The sequence below is a fragment of the Triplophysa rosa genome, linkage group LG18, assembly GCF_024868665.1.
Source record: "Triplophysa rosa linkage group LG18, Trosa_1v2, whole genome shotgun sequence".
Classification (NCBI taxonomy): Eukaryota; Metazoa; Chordata; class Actinopteri; order Cypriniformes; family Nemacheilidae; genus Triplophysa; species Triplophysa rosa.
Genome location: NC_079907.1, coordinates 13413628 through 13432623, shown reverse-complemented (window position 1 = coordinate 13432623; position 18996 = coordinate 13413628). Strand labels below are relative to the sequence as shown.

At 35.6% G+C, this 18996-nt stretch overlaps 5 protein-coding genes across 8 annotated transcripts; 4 read left to right on the top strand and 1 right to left on the bottom strand.

Annotated features, from left to right (window-relative positions):
• Positions 1 to 196: 196 nt before the first annotated feature.
• Positions 197 to 8869, top strand: lcmt1 (leucine carboxyl methyltransferase 1). Of its 4 annotated transcripts, none has more exons than XR_008964741.1 (12): positions 197 to 782; positions 1074 to 1165; positions 1256 to 1377; positions 1539 to 1615; positions 2922 to 2954; positions 3313 to 3374; positions 3465 to 3567; positions 4353 to 4473; positions 5520 to 5621; positions 6796 to 6887; positions 6954 to 7076; positions 7194 to 7219. XR_008964741.1 is itself a non-coding variant. In XM_057357721.1 (12 exons), coding segments are annotated over exons 1-12 (927 nt in total). In that variant the 5' UTR covers positions 207 to 477; the 3' UTR covers positions 7217 to 8869. The 4 variants fall into 4 exon arrangements, 3 of the variants coding, with proteins under 3 accessions (XP_057213704.1, XP_057213702.1, XP_057213703.1); XM_057357721.1 differs by having other exon boundaries at positions 207 to 479; positions 6979 to 7076; positions 7194 to 8869; XM_057357719.1 differs by having other exon boundaries at positions 209 to 782; positions 6979 to 7076; positions 7194 to 8865.
• A 178-nt stretch (positions 8870 to 9047) lies between these two features.
• On the top strand, positions 9048 to 11306 carry aqp8a.1 (aquaporin 8a, tandem duplicate 1). Its single transcript, XM_057357722.1, has 5 exons — positions 9048 to 9879; positions 10087 to 10213; positions 10350 to 10564; positions 10740 to 10874; positions 11125 to 11306. Exons 1-5 carry the CDS (start codon positions 9617 to 9619, stop codon positions 11165 to 11167), a joined length of 783 nt encoding a protein of 260 aa, XP_057213705.1. The 5' UTR covers positions 9048 to 9616; the 3' UTR covers positions 11168 to 11306.
• Positions 11307 to 11470: 164 nt separating this feature from the next.
• On the top strand, positions 11471 to 14883 carry aqp8a.2 (aquaporin 8a, tandem duplicate 2). The gene is made up of 5 exons (XM_057357723.1): positions 11471 to 12428; positions 13309 to 13435; positions 13568 to 13782; positions 13866 to 14000; positions 14093 to 14883. Exons 1-5 carry the CDS (start codon positions 12178 to 12180, stop codon positions 14133 to 14135), a joined length of 771 nt encoding a protein of 256 aa, XP_057213706.1. The 5' UTR covers positions 11471 to 12177; the 3' UTR covers positions 14136 to 14883.
• Positions 14884 to 15304: 421 nt separating this feature from the next.
• Positions 15305 to 17401, bottom strand: hbae5 (hemoglobin, alpha embryonic 5). Its single transcript, XM_057358191.1, has 3 exons — positions 15937 to 17401; positions 15643 to 15850; positions 15305 to 15528 (listed from the first exon to the last, which is right to left on the bottom strand). Exons 1-3 carry the CDS (start codon positions 16029 to 16031, stop codon positions 15400 to 15402), a joined length of 432 nt encoding a protein of 143 aa, XP_057214174.1. The 5' UTR covers positions 16032 to 17401; the 3' UTR covers positions 15305 to 15399.
• Positions 17402 to 17410: 9 nt separating this feature from the next.
• On the top strand, positions 17411 to 18920 carry LOC130568932 (hemoglobin subunit beta-like). Its single transcript, XM_057358189.1, has 3 exons — positions 17411 to 17512; positions 17616 to 17838; positions 18179 to 18920. The coding sequence occupies exons 1-3, from the start codon at positions 17421 to 17423 to the stop codon at positions 18305 to 18307; spliced, it is 444 nt and encodes a 147-aa protein (XP_057214172.1). The 5' UTR covers positions 17411 to 17420; the 3' UTR covers positions 18308 to 18920.
• Positions 18921 to 18996: the final 76 nt, after the last annotated feature.

The following is an 18996-nucleotide window of genomic DNA, read 5'->3' as shown; positions in this document are numbered from 1 at the left end:
TTTTCAAACGCGGTTAGCACTTTCTCAAGTTATACAGATAGTACTTTAATAGGCGTCTAAATGACAATTTAACTAGAACTATAAGAGAGATACTAATAATCCTTCTTTAGACACGTTTTTATTTCTCATTTTGTAACCCCTTATTAATAAATCTGTGCTAACGGAACGTTTTCCGTTATCAGTGGCATGACTGGGGCGTATAGCTTAAAACCGAAAGCAAATATATAAAACATTAACATGGTATTTATAAAATAACTGTTTCTAAACGACGTGCAGAATCAACAAGGGAATATATCTGAATAACCAATGCGAAAGTTACACACAAATGTGAATTAAATTTAATGTCATGCGCAGTCAGGTCTCGTCGCCACCTCGAGGTGCATTATGGGAAAGTCACTCACCGGAAGTAAATGTAAACGTGATTGTCATCGAGAGAGCTTGTAGGAGTGTTCTTTCTGTTGTGCGGCTGTAAATAAAATGTATGTATTCCGTGTTAGTAAATGTGATTGAAACGTATTTAAAGAATCTGCTAATGCCTGTGCAGTGAAATGCTGATCCACAGCTGCGTTTAGCCTGCTCAGTTTAGCTAACATTTAGCATTGGCGTTTCAAAGAATAAAACATGAGTCACTGACGTGCTGTGTTTAACAGCAGTGATTGTCCAAGATTTCTTTTTTTGCTTTAAACCGGAGAGTTTATGGCATCCAAGCAACCATTTGCAGATTCTGACACTGCTGATGAAGCTGTCAGAGCAACATGCGACGATGCATCTATATGCAAAAGGTAGCACGACGTACAAACACAATATAAAGCGCATTTTGATAGAACGAATCGTTATAGTTTATATTTATCGTTTATAATTAATAGTTTGATTAATGCTTATTATTTGTTACTGTGTTTCATTCATGGCATTATATCACCTGCAATTGATGAGCATTTAAAATACCATCAAATGGGCAAAATATTATTGCTGGAGTAGTTGTAATGGTTTCATGAACATAATTTAGTATTCATTATACTGTTTGCAATTGGTGACATTTTGATTTAATAGATGATTACTGGTTTGGTCCTTAGGTTTGCTTCCAGTAAAGGTTACTGGACTGACCTCTACCTTCAGTATTTTGTGAGGCAAACAGGTGAGCGTAAAGCGCCTGAGATCAACAGAGGTAAGCATTTTTGTTCAAATGTCTCCCCCTACTGGACAACGTTTCGTTTGTTGTAATTTAATGTAAAACATTGTTTTAATGTTGTTGTAGGTTATTACGGTCGTGTTAAAGGGGTTAATCATCTTCTTGATGCTTTTCTGAAGAAGACACAATGTGACTGTCAGGTGGTGAATCTTGGGGCAGGACTGGATACTACTTTTTGGAGATTAAAGGTTTTTCTTGTTGTAGATTTTTTCTACATATTGCATGATAAATATTTTACAGTGTAATGTATAATTTTTGGGATCCAAAACGACAACAGTGTTAGTTTTGGTTTTATGAGGGATAGGTGTGTTCTTTTTCACATGGAAAGCCTTTGTGTTTTCAATTTTAGGATGAGAACATTATGCCGAAAAAATACTTTGAAGTTGACTTTCCAATGATTGTTGCCAGAAAAATACACCACATCAAGTAAGGTGTACATGCCTCCCTTATGTCATATATTTTTTTAATTGCATGTTTTAATCAATTGGTCATAACATTAATTTTATGTGCACTGTGTTGTTTAAGCCACATTCCTATAGAGGGCGACAAAGTGTTAACTGACTCGTTGGCATGTGTGATACTGCTCGAAAGCACTGTTTGGATTTAATATAATAATAATATCTGTGATTTTTTTCGTAAAGTTTTAATTGCTTCTAGACATCTGGCTTGAGGCATTTTTAGAAGACAGTATATAGTCCGTTCCTTTTATGTTACATTGACTATGGATGGACCTCTTATTTTGATTTCTAGAAATTGCCAAAATATAGACCTCTTAAAAGTGAAAATGACCTATTTGTCAGGTATGGTGACCCATACCCGAAATGTGACCTCTGCATTTAACCCATCCAGAAAATAGTGAACACACGCACGGCAAGTGGTGAACACACGTACACCCGGAGCAGTGGGCAGCTATCACTCGAGGAGCAAGTAGTAAGGTGCCTTGCTCAAGGGCACCTCAGTCGTTACCCGCCGGCCCTGTGAATCGAACCGGCAACCTTCTGGTCACGAGTCCGACTCTCTAACCATTAGGCCTCCGAGTTCTTGGACCCTATTGACTACCATAGTAGGAAAAATACTTTTTTTTAACACAAAAGAAGATATTTTGAAGAATGTAGGACAGCAAAAAGTTCTGGGACACTTTTGACTACCATTGTAATTTGTCCTATTATGGTAGTCAGTAGGGTCCAAGAACTGTTTGGTTACAAGCATTTGTCCAAATATCTTTCTCTGTTTTCAACCAAAGAAAGAAATTTATAAAGGTTTGGAACAACTAGAGAGTGAGTAATTCATGACAGAATTTTCATTTTTGGGTGAACTATCCCTTTAAAGTTCACGTTTGCCTCTTTATCGCCATCTCTATTTGAAGCATAAAATTGCAGGTTGCTTTATGTCATGTATGTGTTCAATTGACGTCAAACTGATATTCACCTTGAAACCGAACCTGACAGCTCAATTTATGAATTGTAATCCTAAACTTATTTTTGCAAATGGGGTTAAAGTGATAGTTCACCCAAAAATAAAGATTCTGTCATCATTTACTCACTGTCTTGTCATTTCAAACCTGTATGACTTTCTCTGCAGAACACAAAAGAAGATATTTTTAAGAATGTTTGTAACCAAACCATGGTACCCTTTGACTTGCATTGGTTTTGTGTCTATACAGTAGAAGTGAATGGGGACCGTTGTTTGGTTTCCAACATTCTTCAAAATCTTTTTTTTGTGTGTTTTGCAGAAGAAAGTCATACATGGTTAAAATGGCAAGAGAGTGAGTAAATGATGACAGACTTTTCATTTTTGGGTGAATTATCACTTTAACAAAGTTTTTATGTACTGTACTTTTTAATTTTCAGCCATAAAGAGTTATGGATTGCAGGTTATACTATTGCAGTGATATTTGGAAGCAGACGGGTCTTTTGGTGCGAATGTATATACAATAGAGTTTATAATCTACTTTTCCTGTTCCTCAGTCAGTGCAGCATTACATTGACTGTACAAAGACCAGGAAACGCACACACTGCACAAAATGTATATCTTGAATGCATTGCAAGTGGCTTTGAATAAATGTGTCTGCCAGATGGATAAATATAAAAACACTCTCTAATTATTATTTTTTCTTTTAACAGGGCAAAACCTCCACTGTCAAAACCTTTAATAGAGACTCACTCCAACGATTCACTGCTTCTGGGTACTGCAGTCAAACTGTAATGTTGCATTTGTTTGTTGCTGTTGTGTATAGTTAATACTACAACCTCTCCTCTGTATGTTGCTTTGATAGAGGGCCACAATCTGGACTCAGACAAGTTTTGTGTCATCAGTGCTGATCTAAGGGACCTCTCAACTCTAGAGGACAAACTGAAAAAGTTTCATATAAATCCAGTGTATGTCAAAACCTTGTTTTAATAAAGAAAAAAATGGAATTATTATTATTTGAAACCATACATTTGAATTCTGAGCATCCTACATAGGGTTTATCCATCCTGTTTGAGTAACTAGCATCTATTGTTTTTTTTGTCGTGCATCTCTGTTGATGCCCTTGACAACAATAGTACACTTGGGAGCATTCAGAGGTTCCTTAGATGCGTCAATAAGTCCTTGTTTTTTTTGATGTGAACTGATGAGACCTGAAGGAAGTTACCGTTCCAGTAGGTGTATGACATCAATAGCGTCATTTTCAAGGTCCTTCACCTTGAATTTTTTTCTTTCTTGCTTTCCTGTTGCGTTAATGTTATGTCCACCCTAACTTGGCGCCTGGATTGCCAGCTTGCCTGCAAATCGCATCAGTGTCTCAGATTCTAAATAAAAACCAGTCTGGACCTCATTGTCATAGCGTGCAAACCTGATTTCCTACCATGTACTTCAGTATTATGCTACTGGTTTTGTTTTGGCTTCCAAGAACATCTTTTTTTTAATGCATATAAGCTAATGGAATCATGATGTTCCCAATATGTGTAAAAACAGCCCTTGCTCCATTTTGAAACTGATGCCAAATAGCTAGTATTTCAAATGGTTGTTCTTTCATGCAGGAAACGTCATTTCGAGTTAAGTTAAGTTTAGCTTTCCTTCAAAAGGAAGCCACATCAGAAATGAGTCACTGGACACTTTCCCACCATTGATATGAACTGAATTATGTATATCACTCTTTTATCTGCTTCTTTTCACCCAGGTTGCCCACTCTGTTTATGTCTGAATGTGTGCTGGTGTACATGACCGCTGAGCAGTCCTCGAAACTCGTGCGCTGGATTGCAGATACCTTCCCCACTGCCATGTTCATAAACTATGAACAGGTGAGGCACTTACACAGTTTTCATTAATTATTAGAGTGCTAACAACCCTTTATACCTGGTCTGCGAATTTAGAGCTAAGCAAAAAAATAGTGTGCTGCTCAACATTTACATTAGGAAGTTTCACAAAATCTTAACTACTTTATTCTTCTGCTTGAATGTGTCAGTGAAAATATACATTTTGTATTTCCAAACAATAATTCAATTAGAAAATCATTAAATGGATAGCTTCTAATGATTCAGTATATTGATTGACACGGTGTTTGCATCAGAAATCACTTTTATCCTTTCAGTTGTAATAGACATTATAAAATTACCGTAAACTTTGAATAACACAAATGTAACTATGAGAATTATGTTGACTAAAAATGCAAAATAAATCAAAACTTTGCAATATTTTAACATCTTCAGTGTAGTCAGCCTTTTTTAAAAATCTTGGCATTTTATCAACTTGTTTATTTTATCTAATGCATCACCCTTAGATGGTTTTAAAAAGTATTGAAGAAGTTCCCATCTATTGTGGGCTCTTGCTGGGTGCTTATAAAAGATATTAAACACAAATGTTGTTTTGTAAATATTTGTATATGTTAATCATAATGCATTAATTCACAATTTAAACATTTAGGCTTTTACTTTCAGAGCATAAGATTTGTAAGATTATGAGAAACATTTCAGTCAAATGACCATAAACCTAAAAGAAGGGATAGTTCACCCAAAAACTACAATTCTGTCATCATTTACTCACCCTCAAGTTGTTACAAAACTGTATGCATTTCTTTGTTCTGTTGAACACAAAAGAAGATATTTTAAAGAATATAGGAAACTAGTTTTTTCCCTACTGTGGTTGTCTATAGTGCCCCAGAACTGTTTGGTTGCGAACATTCTTCCAAATATCTTTTTTTGTGTTCAGAACAATGAAATTTACACAGGTTTGGAACAACTTGAGGGTGAGTTAATGATGACAGAATTTTTTATTTTTGGGGGAACTGTCCCTTTAAACTTCAAAGTGTATTGTAAGTGTTCAATCCTAACTGTCCATATCACTTCAGGTAAACATGGATGATCGCTTTGGGCAAATCATGATCGAGAACCTGCAGAGACGTCAGTGCAATCTGGCCGGGGTGGATTTGTGTCAGTCTCTGGACTCTCAAGTACGACATTCAGGCGTGCCGCTCGCGTTCTAACTCATTGTTCAGATGTATATAGCACTGACATTCTACAGAACATACCCAACTGTTAAACTGCTGTTACACCCCATACAGTGAAGCTAGCACTATCTCAACATTACACAGGGTATTGCTCACAAGTTGTTTTCCTGCTCGACATACAATAGGTGATCAACATTCAGGAAAACAGCGCTGTTAAGCCTTCAGTCTTTGTTTACTGCAGCCGCTGCCCGAACTGTTTAATCTCGCATGTAGTATCAAGTCTCTCAAGGTCAATTTAGACTTAAGCTATGATGACCTAACGTGGACACCTTTTAATAAGTACAGTGCAGTGACAAAGTATTTGGCCCCACTTGATGCCCTCTGTTTTTACATCAAATGTTTATATAAGATGGAAAAAAGCATAGTTTTTAATCATTGTTTTTATTACGTAACAAAAAAGATACTTGAAATTTACTCAACTTTAGGGGACTAAACGCAGGCAGGATTTACCACAAGCAGCACTTTTGAGTTAAAATTACACTTAAGTTGACCACAAAATTTCTTCAAGTACACAATGCTACAATCAAAGGAAATTCCAAAACAGTTGAGAAAAGTGTTTCAGAAACATCAGTCTAGAAAGGGTTACAAAGCTTTTTCTATGCTTGTTTTGGATACTAATGACTAAAGTGCAAGCCTTCAAATCTAAATGGATGAGACTCAGAGCAGTGGTGGACCTTCCCAGAAGTAGCCAACCGCCCAACGTTTCTCCAAATAGCTCAGCGGCACCTCGTCTAATGTTTTATAACCGCAGCTTGCCAAGATTGTGAAAGCTCATCTCATGTTTGCTAAAATGCACCTGGATGACGGCTGAGATGAGCTGGATGATATTTTATGAAAAGATTTTATTTATTTATTAAGTTTTTGCATTTGGACCTGGAAGACTTGGAAGGATGCAGGAATGCTGATGTGTTCAAGACAGTTTTTAAAGAGACAACCTTGTGATGGGTTTTTTCAAATAGGCAGTAATAGAGAAGATGTAAAGGGTCAAATACTTTTCACTGCAATGTGTTTGCTCTACATATCTACCCTTATGGTCATTATATTAAAATATAGTGCAAAACTTGCGTTCTTTGCTTGAATTTTGCCTCCAGTTCAAGTTGACAGTGTGTTTCAACAGAAAGAACGATTTTTGTCGACCGGCTGGGAAAGCGTAAACGCACTAGATATGATGGCGGTCTACAGCATGCTTCCTCAGGAAGATGTAGCCAGGTATGCACATCATTGTTTTAAAGTTGACCTTTATAACCGGAGGATTTGGCATCAGCATCTTTGCAGTGACCTGTGTGATATACATTAACAGAATTGAGCGGCTTGAGTTTTTAGATGAGAAGGAACTTCTTCAACAGCTTCTGCAACACTACTGCATCTGCTGGGCTGTAAAAGATAAACTTAATTTAGGTGAGGCTTTCAAAGTCATGTTTTAATTGTGTTTGGTTGGATTCAAACAATTTCACACCTTTTCATCTTTTACAAAACAGTATATCACTGTATCTAATAGCAGACTTCTCTTTTCAGGCCTCACGCAGATCGGGTTTTAAACGCCAGTAGGGACTTTTAAAGTTTGCTTTGAGACGACAGGATATAAGGAATCTAAGGAGAGAAAGGGGAAGTCATTTTTATCTGTTTTTCCATCGTTGAGCCCAATAAAAATAAAGACTACTGGCATCAGCGTCTTTTCTCTTCTTTTCTCGGATCTACCATGTGATCAGCATGTTTTGCTGAATTGTTTATAATATTTTGTAAATGGGCAATTCCAGCGTTATGGACGTGACATTTTGCGTTATGGACGTGACATAAAAATGCTCAGAGAATGAATTTGTTGCGATTATATTGAACCATCTGTTTATATTTTACTGAACCCTTGTTGATAGAGTCTAAACATCAAAAAATGTCACTCTATGAAAAAAATGTATATTTAAAAAAAGGGAAATAAACATGCGTTATGGATGTGACAAAAAAAGGACGCTGTTTTTGGGAGACGATGAACTTTGTAGGATTTCTATAAAATAAAATGCACAATTCTGAAGCAATAATACCCAATGAATGGAGAAGGGATGCCTCTTTATAGAACATAAAATAGTTACTTTATATTCAATTTCATGTGTCCATTTATGAGGAATATGTAGCGTTATGGATGTGACAATCCTGAAAATGGCACTTACCTGACTATGAAAAATCATGCACTAAAATGAAAACAAATGCTTTACAAATTTGAAGAGAGATCTCACATGGTTATTTGAACCACCAAATGTTAAAATCTGTGCTGTTACCATAGTAAAAACCGCTGGTAAAAACGTAATTTTTTCGTGGTAAGGTTGACATTTTCACGGAATTGCCCAAATGTAACACTATAGATGTCATTCAACCATCATCAAATATTTTAATGATACATAAAACACAACTTTATATGAAAATACTTTGTTATCTGCATATGGGCTTGGAATGGTGATGATAAATAAAGACTATTGTGAGTATGTGCATGATTTACTGGTGCACTTTAGAATGCCTTTGATCTTAATTCTGTTATGCAATGCCAAGTACATTAAAATTGCGTTTTTGATAAAGATAAACAAATTGTGGAGGTCATACAACCGTATGTCATATTCTCATTGGAACGAAATTGCAAAGTGTATTGATACTTCATAATAGATTTATTTATAAAAACATTTATTCATAACAAAGCAAAGCTATGACCTTTTAATGTAAAAATACACTCAAATATTATGCGTCACTCTTTATCCTTAATTTACATTTTTCCCCCAAAAATCAAGAATACTACAAATCTGAGGAATATCTCAAATGTAACTATATGGAAATATGTTAGGACCAAATAAATGAAAAATAAATAAATCAAAGCTGTTGTATTTTAGCATCTGTAGAATTTGTAAAATGCCATTTTCTTGGGAATGGCAAGTTCTTACCTTGGGATGCTTTTTAAACCGTACTGGAGGAGTTCCCATCTATTTTGGACTGCTTTTTTCTTTATTATTTAGTCCAAATCATGATTAATGAAATATGTATAGCAGTTTTGTTTTGAAATGGAAAGTTTGAAAAACTTTAATGGTAATGTGGCTACTACTCAATTAACTGTATTACTAGTATAACATGTCAAGGACTATACATTCTAATGGAAGGATACAAAACATTTCTGTGAACAAGTCGTTATTTTTTTAATATGTGGTAACTGTTTTATATAAGCAATAAGGCATTCAAGCCATTTTATAATATAGTTACAATTGTGGTTACATAAAATATAATTTGATTATATAAATTTAAATAAGTATTAAAATAAAGTGGCGTCGTGTCTTGGATTTTCTTCTGATGTTTATTTTTTTCTGAAGTCGAAAATAATCACCAGGAAGTAGTTTTGGAAAACAAAAGGCGATTAAAAGACACAAAAAAAGGAAACGTTTCCTTTTTAGCCATCAGCCCCAGGCATCCTGCAGTCTCTCTGTGTATTCCATTTTGTCACTGAATCCCTCTAGAGAAACATTAACCCACAGCGACCTTGTGTTTTTATTTACTGCCGCAGGATTTCTAAATTACTTCATGAGACAACCACACAGACAAATCTATAATATGCCATTGCAAATAAAAAGTTTGGGAGACTGCATTAGGGTGGATCAATTGAATTACATAAAACAAGCGAGAAGACCTTGAGTGACATGAGTTTTCGCTACACAAATTTTTTATTCCCCTGTTGTGTAATAACAGGCCGGTGGATGATAAGCAATATCCTGGACCCGTCACCCCTTAAACAATGCCCTACACTACTTTAATTGTTAAGTGAATTTTCCCAAGCCGCCGTGAGTGACGAAGGGGAGGGGAGTCAGTCCGCCTCATGACCACCCCACCCCATCCTCCGTACACCTTTATCAGTACAAATCTGCAGCGTTTGTACTCTGGAAAGAGTAGAGGACGAGTGACAGACTGGCAAAATGACTTCAGCTGAGTCAAAGTCAGAACTCTTTACTGTAGCCACAGGGGATGGAGGAGACAGCCATCAGAATCAGCCCAATAAGTTATCTTTTTATGAGCACTACATTCAGCCGTGCCTGGCCGAGATACTCGGCTCCACTCTCTTCATGTTTGTGGGTTGCGTGTCAGTCATGGGCAACGTGGGCATCAGCGGGAGCATCCAGCCGGCACTGGCACATGGACTAGCACTGGCTATTGCAATTGCGATTTTTGGAGAAGTCAGGTAATTGTGAAACATTATTCAGTGTGAATTGAATATTGTGTGCTTATGCATTTAATGTGAAGTAACTTTGAGTTGTAACTTGACATTTTAAAATTGGTTTATTCTTATGTTTAAGGAGAATGCTTTTTTTCCAACTTAATGTGAGTTGGAGTAAACTAACTGTACAACACCTATATTCAATTTTGATTCTCTTTTGTCATTTTCCAGTGGTGGTCACTTCAATCCAGCTGTGTCTGTGTGTGTTTATCTCATTGGAGGAATGGAATTCATTCTCTTGGTGCCATACATGATCTCACAAATGCTTGGTGGGGTGATCGCTGCCAGTCTGGCCAAAGTATGTGTTCCAAAGAGCATAACACTATATCTTTTATTCGCCTTCATTTTTTACTACTCAAATGTATGAAAATGAACACACATTTACACTTACAGCAATATATTAAAGCATTCTCTTTTATATTTTTTATTTTCAGGCTGTTACTACAGAGATGGCATATGGGAATGCAACTGGAGCAGCATTTGATGCAGTTCTATCCGCAGATGTTGTTGGTTCAGCGACTCTGGCCGAGATGATAATGACCCTCTTTTTGACTATAGTTGTCAGCATGGGTGCCGTGAACGGAAGGACCCTGAGTCCACTCGCTCCTTTCTGCATCGGACTGACTGTGACTGCAAATATCTTGGCTGGGTGAGTAATGGTTATTGCGTGCCAAAGCACAAACATAGTATGTACTATTTACACTTTTCTTAAATGCAGTTTTACTTTACACTTATTCATTTTTGCAATTCTCATAAGAAGTATAGTTTTGCAGAGATAAAGATCAGTTCTTTCTTTTAAATATTTAACTCATCTTTTTAAACAGAGGAGGAATCTCAGGAGCATGTATGAATCCGGCACGGGCTTTTGGCCCAGCGATAGTGTCCGGTCACTGGACCTACCACTGGATATATTGGGTGGGACCTTTGACTGGGGCTCTGGTCACTGTCAGCATTGTCAGGTATTTTGCTTCTCATCTTTTCCACACGTGATTTATTTCTATTATGTATTAGAAAATAATATTATGTCATTAAATTATGTCATCATCATTGCCATAATTTTATTGGCTGTAAATATATTGTAATCCATATATGCTGTGTGTAGACGTTAGATTGTAGACTGCTAAAATTTTAATAGATATTAATAATGTGATTATAATGTGAAAATCCGCTGTTATGTTGTTTTCTTATCAATTATGTGATTTATTTTAGGTTAATAATGGGTGATAAGAAGATCCGTGTTGTTTTCAAATGATGGAGATAAGACTTCAGATGATCCCAAGCTTTTTAAAATTGCATGTAAAGCACTGTGTAATATTGTTAAACATTTATATTACTGTTGTTATTTTTGATGTATTCTAACGCTCCGTAGTCTCTTTTCAAAATGTATTTGTTGTTTTACTTTTAAAGCTTTCTATTATGTATTCTAAAATTTTATTTAATAAATAGTCTTTTGTTACTCTGTCTGAATGTATATGATTTGTTGTAGTATGTCAATATGAAACCCCTCAAAACAAGAATGATGATGTAAGTTTTCGTATTGAATTATCATCATTATCACAGTTTCGGAACAACATAATATAAGCACTTCTAGCTATTGTGCATGAGTATTCATAGGTCATATCATAACTTTCCTTTTCATTTATTATTTCTGCAACATTAACACTTCATAATTCCTCAATCAACACATAACAGGTGTCAGCACAAAGTTCACCCTAACAACTGAGCCATGTGCTTAGTTTTATCATGTAATTTGTGTTGACAGCATGCACTCAAGGCCAGGCACTTATGATACTGCAAATCAATAACAGAGTTAATCTGATAAGGGAATAAACATTTATCCATGGGATGGGACTTCCATCGTTAAACATATAGTATACTTCATAAATAACATTTATGGATTAATTGCTGCTTCAAAAACATTGCTGGCCTCAACCATATGCTGTGTTTTTCCACGAAAGTGTTATCTATTGCTCATGTTTTAACATGAATGTCAATATGTGAATAACCTTCCGTTTATTCCTGTTATAACGTCGGGGTCCACATTAATCTGACCTAAGGTGTCCAGGAGCTTACATAACTGGCTTGTAGACATTGTTTGAATGTACCTTTTATTACTGAATCATTCATAACAATCTACACAGCACTGTATCACGTCTGCAGGTGTAAACGGGTGATTTATGGTGTTTACAAGTTCACTTGATTTTCTTATCATAAAAGGAAGCATCTACTGCTAAGTGACTTGCATTTGTGCAAAAAGGAAAGATGACGACGGAGGAGAAAGTAGAGCTTGAAGAAGTGGACAAAACTTTACTAAAGAAGACAGAAGCTAAGCCGGTGGGCAAGTATGTGAGAATATTTCAACCCTGTGTTGCTGAGTTGGTGGGCACAACGTTTTTTGTCTTTATTGGCTGCGTGTCTGTCATTGAGAATGTGGAGGCGGCCGGCAGACTTCAGCCGGCGCTGGTACATGGATTGGCAGTGGCTGTGTTGGTAGCATGTATGGCAGAAATCAGGTAAATGTAAGGGTATTTGAAGAGTTTGGTTCCAAAATGAGATAACTCCGTTTTTAAAAAAAATCATGTTTTTTATGTTATCATGTTTTTATTGTGTTAGTTAGCTGTATGTTTTTAGTTATTATGGCTTAAATCAAAACAAACCAACTGCAGTTTGATTAATATTTAGTTATCTCATTTTGGAACCAAACTCTTAATTTTTTTGATTATTTTGAAAATATTTTAAATGCATTAGCCTATCTAATAAAATGCATGATGGTTTAATTTCAGTGTTTTTTGCTTGTCTTACGATTGATTTCGGCTAGTAAATTGATTTGATTTAATAATAGTTATTATAATTATTTATTAATTAAATAAATAATAATTATTTATTATTTAAAATAATAATATATAGGGCCTATATAAATAATAGGCTATGCCATGTAAATAATAATATATGATTATAGCCTATAATTATAATTCATTATAAAATAATTTAAAAATGATAATATAATTTCACATTGTAAAATGTCCTTCTCCTTAATATTTTCATGTTTTTTTATTTTACACCCAACTTAAACATTTGCAGTCCTTTTTTTAAATTTGACGTGTTTTTATTGCATTTCAAAAATACGTGAAAATTCGGGAATTTTATTAATATTGAAGTAGTAGTAGTAGTAGTAGCCTAGTAGTGGTTTTATTTAGATTATCATTTAAAATTGCGTGTAAGCTAACGTGCAAGCGTCATTCCAAAACTCAAGGTCGCTTTACAAAATATGGGTAAATAAAACACAATAAATTTTATATTTTAATTAGTTAAATAGAAAAAAAATATTTTACGTGCAATCTGAAATATGACGACTTCTTACCATAACGTAAATAATTTGTGACTTTTTTGCAGCGGTTCACATTTCAACCCTCCCTTCACCATTGCTATCTATCTATGTGGTGGAATACCGATGCCAATGGTCGTTCCATACCTTATCAGTCAGCTTATCGGAGGTGTGCTTGGGGCCGCTATGTCAAAGGTGTGTGCAAAAGGCACGTATTTTAGAAAGACAGAAAACAATGCTCTTTCAGCACGAGACAGGATGTAGTACCTACACTCTGCATTTTTAACGAGACGATTGCAAGACAATAAAAACAAATATATTTTGAAGGTTATGACATCACATGAGAACTACGAGAATGCCACTGGGGCAACATTTAATATTCTTCAATCTGATGACCAACTTGGGAAGGCTGTCTTTGCTGAAATCTCCATGACGTGTCTGATTACTATGGTGGTTCTGCTGGGGGCAGTAAATGGAAAGAGCAAAAGCCCTATGGTGCCGTTTATGGTGGGCTGCACTGTTATTATTAACATTCTAGCAGGGTGAGTCAAGAACACAATAGACCCTATACAGCATAATGTCGTTTATTAATTTTTTGAAACTGTGTCACTCACTCTTTTTATAGAGGTGATATTTCTGGCACGTGTCTGAACCCTGCAAGAGCTTTTGGGCCTGCATTGATGACTAACTACTGGACTTATCACTGGGTGTACTGGGTCGGTCCAATCACGGGAGGTGTGGTGGCTGCTGCTCTTGTACGGTCAGTTTCAATTGTTGCTGTCAAAATGTAATTGTTTAAATGTTTTTTCTTGTTATTGTTGCATAAATATTGTTACTTTACTGTTTTAACAGGCTTCTGCTTGGAGATGAGAAGATGCGAGTGATACTAAATTAATATAGGATCATTTTAACGTGTAAAATTCCTCTGTCCATGAGGTCATCTGTAGTTTTAAAGGTCCTAAATATTCTATATTTTGAAACTGTGTAAGTCACAGAGTCACTACTTGGTTTTTATGATACTGCATAAAGACTGATGTCACCCAGAGCCAACCAAAATGTTCGATGTTTTCCAGTAGATGTCAGTAAAGTACTTCATTTGGGCATATTTTTATTTTTGCATAGACAGTTCGTTGAATGAATCGATCATTATATGTTGAATGAATGTTGAATGAATCGATTAGAATATAACTGGATACGTAATTTTAAATGATAATCTAAATATAATGATCTTCGTGAAGTATTTGTTTTTCTTATTTTACTTTAAATAAAGTTTTCTGCAAACCATAAAAAAAACATTTATGAATGCAAACTTTTACGGCAGCCCAAAGCAGATTTCTGAAAATGTGTCGTACATTTGTTGAGAACGTGGTGTTTTTAATTTAAGCATAATTACATTCATAATGTCATTCACTAAATAAATAAAAAATAATGTGCTGCTCTAAATGTTTTTATTATTAACATTGTTGTTAATTGAACTCGGCATGGTGGTGTGGCTGCTGTATAGACAATCTCTCCTATGAAAAGAAAAATTATAAGGAACTACCAGAAACTGTTTAAGACATTGCACCCGTATGACGTCACATTAAGACGTAAATAAAGTTGTTTGCAAATGCAAAGACAGATTGTAGATCAATGGTTGTGCCTCGTCTTGTGAGAGTTTAGTTGACAGAATTGATTAATAAAGGATTTTTATTAGTAAATACATTTATCATTATACTTTTTATTAAGGCCGTTTTGTAATTAAATTTGAGGAAATTTAAACTGTTCATCATAAAATACCCCCCCAAACTCTTTTATCGTCTACTTTTTAATATATATTTTGTAACATAAAATAAATAAATCTAGAAGGTATTATGTTTGAGCATTCTAAGAAGCAGAAGGCTTAATTTTGGGGAATTCTGTCTGCAGACGTTTTTATGTTTGATCGGAGTTTGCATCGCTAAAATGATCATTTTGAGAATTCTTAAGGAAATGTTCCGTGTTAAAGATTGTGTAGGTCAAAGAATTATATTAACCAAGAGTGTTTTATATCGGATAATAGAAAAGCACATTTATGGAGGTGTCCATATTTTTATCATTTATTTAGGTCATGTTGTTGACCAAATCAGCAAGACAGCATTCAAGCTGGTTCTCAAGTTGTCAAACAACAGTCAAACTGGTTAACGATATTTGTCAGACAGAGCCAGGGCCACTCTTGTAAGGAACTTGTCCATGGCCATATGTGCTTCAGGTGTGAAGTCGTCAGGGAAGAGCATGGCAATCACCACAAGAATACAGTGGGACAGGATCTGTGAAAATTTAACGAGAATAAGACTTTTACGCAGTTTTGAGCAAAACCTAATCTGACTTTAAAATGTCAAGCAAGTTTATCAGGAGTCAAACTCAATATACTGTTTGTTTACCTTGAAGTTAGCAGGATCGACTCTCAGTTGAAAGGCATGCAGCTCGCTGAGGGTGAGCAGTCCGCCGAAAAGATCGTCGATTTTTTCAACAGCCAGGCCAAGTCCTCCAATGACTTTCTTTCCATGGTTCCTCACGGGAGCAGAGCCGGGTGTCAGGTCGCTCCAGTGAGAGAAGTAGGTCTTGGTCTGAGGATAAACCACGAACAGTCTGCAAAATGGGGAATAGGTACAATTTAGACAAAGTTTTTGAAAACCTACTATAGAGAAAGACTCTCAGAAAGGCCTATGACTTACCTGGACAATGCCTCATTGCCAATTTCAGCACCTTTTGGTGCGATCTTAGCCCAGAGGGCCTTCACGGTGTCTTTGTCTTTAGCAGAGAGGCTCATGTTGAGTGAACAGATGTACCAGGGTATAAGATGACTTGCCCATCTAAATGTTGGCCCTCTTTTAAAGGGTTTGAAGCTGAGTGGGCACACCCAAGATAGGGTGTAATTACGTGTCAGATTACATTTTTTGCCAGTAAACGTTGAAAAAATGTTACATTTTAGGTGAAAGTGACAAAGGTTGCGTGCACAAATGCAAAATGATATCAGAGTCGAGCGGGTTTAGATCCCAATCACCCCAAGTTTGCATCTTCAATATTAAGTAAAAACCCACAATTTGAATTGAATTATTGTCTTTAAGAATTGCTTTAACGCTGTTTTGACTACTAATTTAATTCTTAGTGTGTTAGATGGATGGCCCAAATTCACTCATGTAACAGAATCATAGATTGAATACGATAAATATAGTTGCTAATTGTTGCAAAATTATGGCTATTAATAATTTTACAAACTTTTTCAAGTACACTATAAAGTCATCAAAGTTTAAAATGTTTCGCGTTCAAAACTAGGAAACATTAGGCTATGTATGTTCGTGCACGTTTAAAACTGAAAACATTGGTTTTATGTGTAGAATTTTCTGATTTAATTTTTCAGAATTGATTTATAAATCGCACATTTCATTTATTAGGTTTGGTTGAAAATAGATATAACAGCCACGCCCTTTTCAAACAGGGTTTTGATGGACAGTTTTTTAATAAACGGGCCAATCTTCTTTATTCTCTGAGTGCACGTAAATGAGAGTCTGGGAATAGAGATAAGCGTTTTGAATACGTGTGCATGAGATATAACCAACAGCTGAGATCACAGCAATAAATTATTTCACGTATAGGCCATTTTGTGGAGTCATGTTACAGAAAAAAAATGAAAATCTAAAACAATTAAGCCACGATATAAAACTTTAGGAAAAATTTCTAACATTTTTTTTGTTAGCCTATATAAAGCCATTGCACGCTATTGCAATAATCATATTTCAAGGTTAATCAATGCAAAGACATAATTAATAGTGAAATGTAAAATTCAAAAGTAACTTTTCGCTCTTAACAAACATTCACGTTTGGGACTTTTACTATTTCTCCTGCAAATCCATGAATGGTTGTCTTTGCTTTTTGAGGTTATAGGCTATAGTCCATGCATTTTCTTTATTCGTTAAAAAACATGTTGTTCATTAAACAATGGTGTTTTTACACCTAGATCAAAACTATGTCAAACATCTAGAAAAATACAGACGTGACATTAATCGCTACATCTTTTGTGCCCCGCCCATGCGAAGTTTTAGCCATTCAGGTGAGCCCAATACTCTTAGCTTTGTAACCCGATGACATAAACACTGTCGACAGAAGAAGAAAAGTATGATTCTTATTCCTAAGAAAGAAGAAGACATAAACTGACAACATGGTTGTGTGGACCGAACAAGAGCGTGCCTTCATCCAGGAGATTTTTGGCAAGCTTAATTATGAGGAGGCTGGTCCCAAAGCCTTGAGCAGGTATTGTCTTTGAAGTCTAATGTCCAATGTTAATATTCAACATATGTATTTTTACATAATTATGTACTCTCATTTAAAACTAATTTTGCATTGTTTATTTTAGGGTCTTGATTGTCTATCCCTGGACTCAGCGGTACTTCGGCAGTTTTGGAAACTTGTGCAATTCAGAGGCCATCATTAAAAATCCTAAAGTCGCTGCTCACGGAAAAGTTGTGCTTCGCGGACTTGACAGAGCCATGAAGAACATGGACGACATCAAGAACACCTACAAAGAACTGAGCGTGCTGCACTCCGAGAAACTGCACGTGGATCCTGACAACTTCAAGGTAAGCAAATCACACAGTCAAAAGTGGAGTTACTCCCAACACATTTTCGAATGCATTCATGTCGATTCAGTCGAATTAAATTCACATTTTGACCTGATTACATCCAGCCAATTTTGAGGACAATAAAATCCCTGCCTTGTTTCAAAACGCAAAATAGGCCATGAGTAGAATATAATAAACCCAAAGCGTTGGTTGAAGTTAACCTTGAAAATATTTGTAAACATATTGGAAACAAGCAAGCATTTTAGAGTGTGTACATGCATATAAATACAGACACAATTTAACATTACATACAGTACAATACCAGCTGACTGGTGACTCATTATTTCTGATTTTTCAGCTGTTGGCCGATTGCCTGACTATCGTGATTGCCACCAGCATGGGTACCTCCTTCACACCTGAGAAGCAGGCTGCCTGGCAGAAGTTCCTCGCTGTTGTGGTCTCTGCTCTGTGCAGACAGTACTATTAAGTCCTCTAAACATATGGACAAACATTGTCTTCGTCTAAAGCTTTGTCTCTAAAATTAATAAAGAGGACTTGATGTGCAACTGTGTCATGTGTTTCGACTAAATATGGTTAGAAATCACTACTGTACCTTCACATCGGGAATTTGTTGAATGCCTCGATTTATTAGATTCCAGGGCATTTTCAATAAAAAAAAGCTTAGCGAATATCAAGACTTTTTGACCAAAATACTTTAGCACTAGTTCAGGACCAGACAGTTCCGATCGGGGATTATAGCATCTATTCACGAATCAACTGTTTCTTGTTTTTCACTGACATGTCTCTTAAGTGTTGAGGACTAGTGCTTCTTTGAGCCTACATTCAGTATGAGTAAAATACTCAAGTACTGTTAAAATCAGATACTCTAAGACTTTTACTGAAGTCGTTTTGGAATTGGTGACTTGTAACTTGTATTGGAGTAATTTTCGCTGCAAGGTATCTGTACTTTTACTTAAGTATGGTTTTCAGGTACTCTTTACACCTCTGTCAATATCATACATTTGTATGTGTACTGAAAACAATAACTTAAAATATATAAATATTATAATTAATAAACGAATGAATGAATAAATAAATAAATAAATAAATATTGATTTTGATTATTTTGACGCCCAATTAAATGGTTCACAAACTATATCTCTAAATGTGATTTAT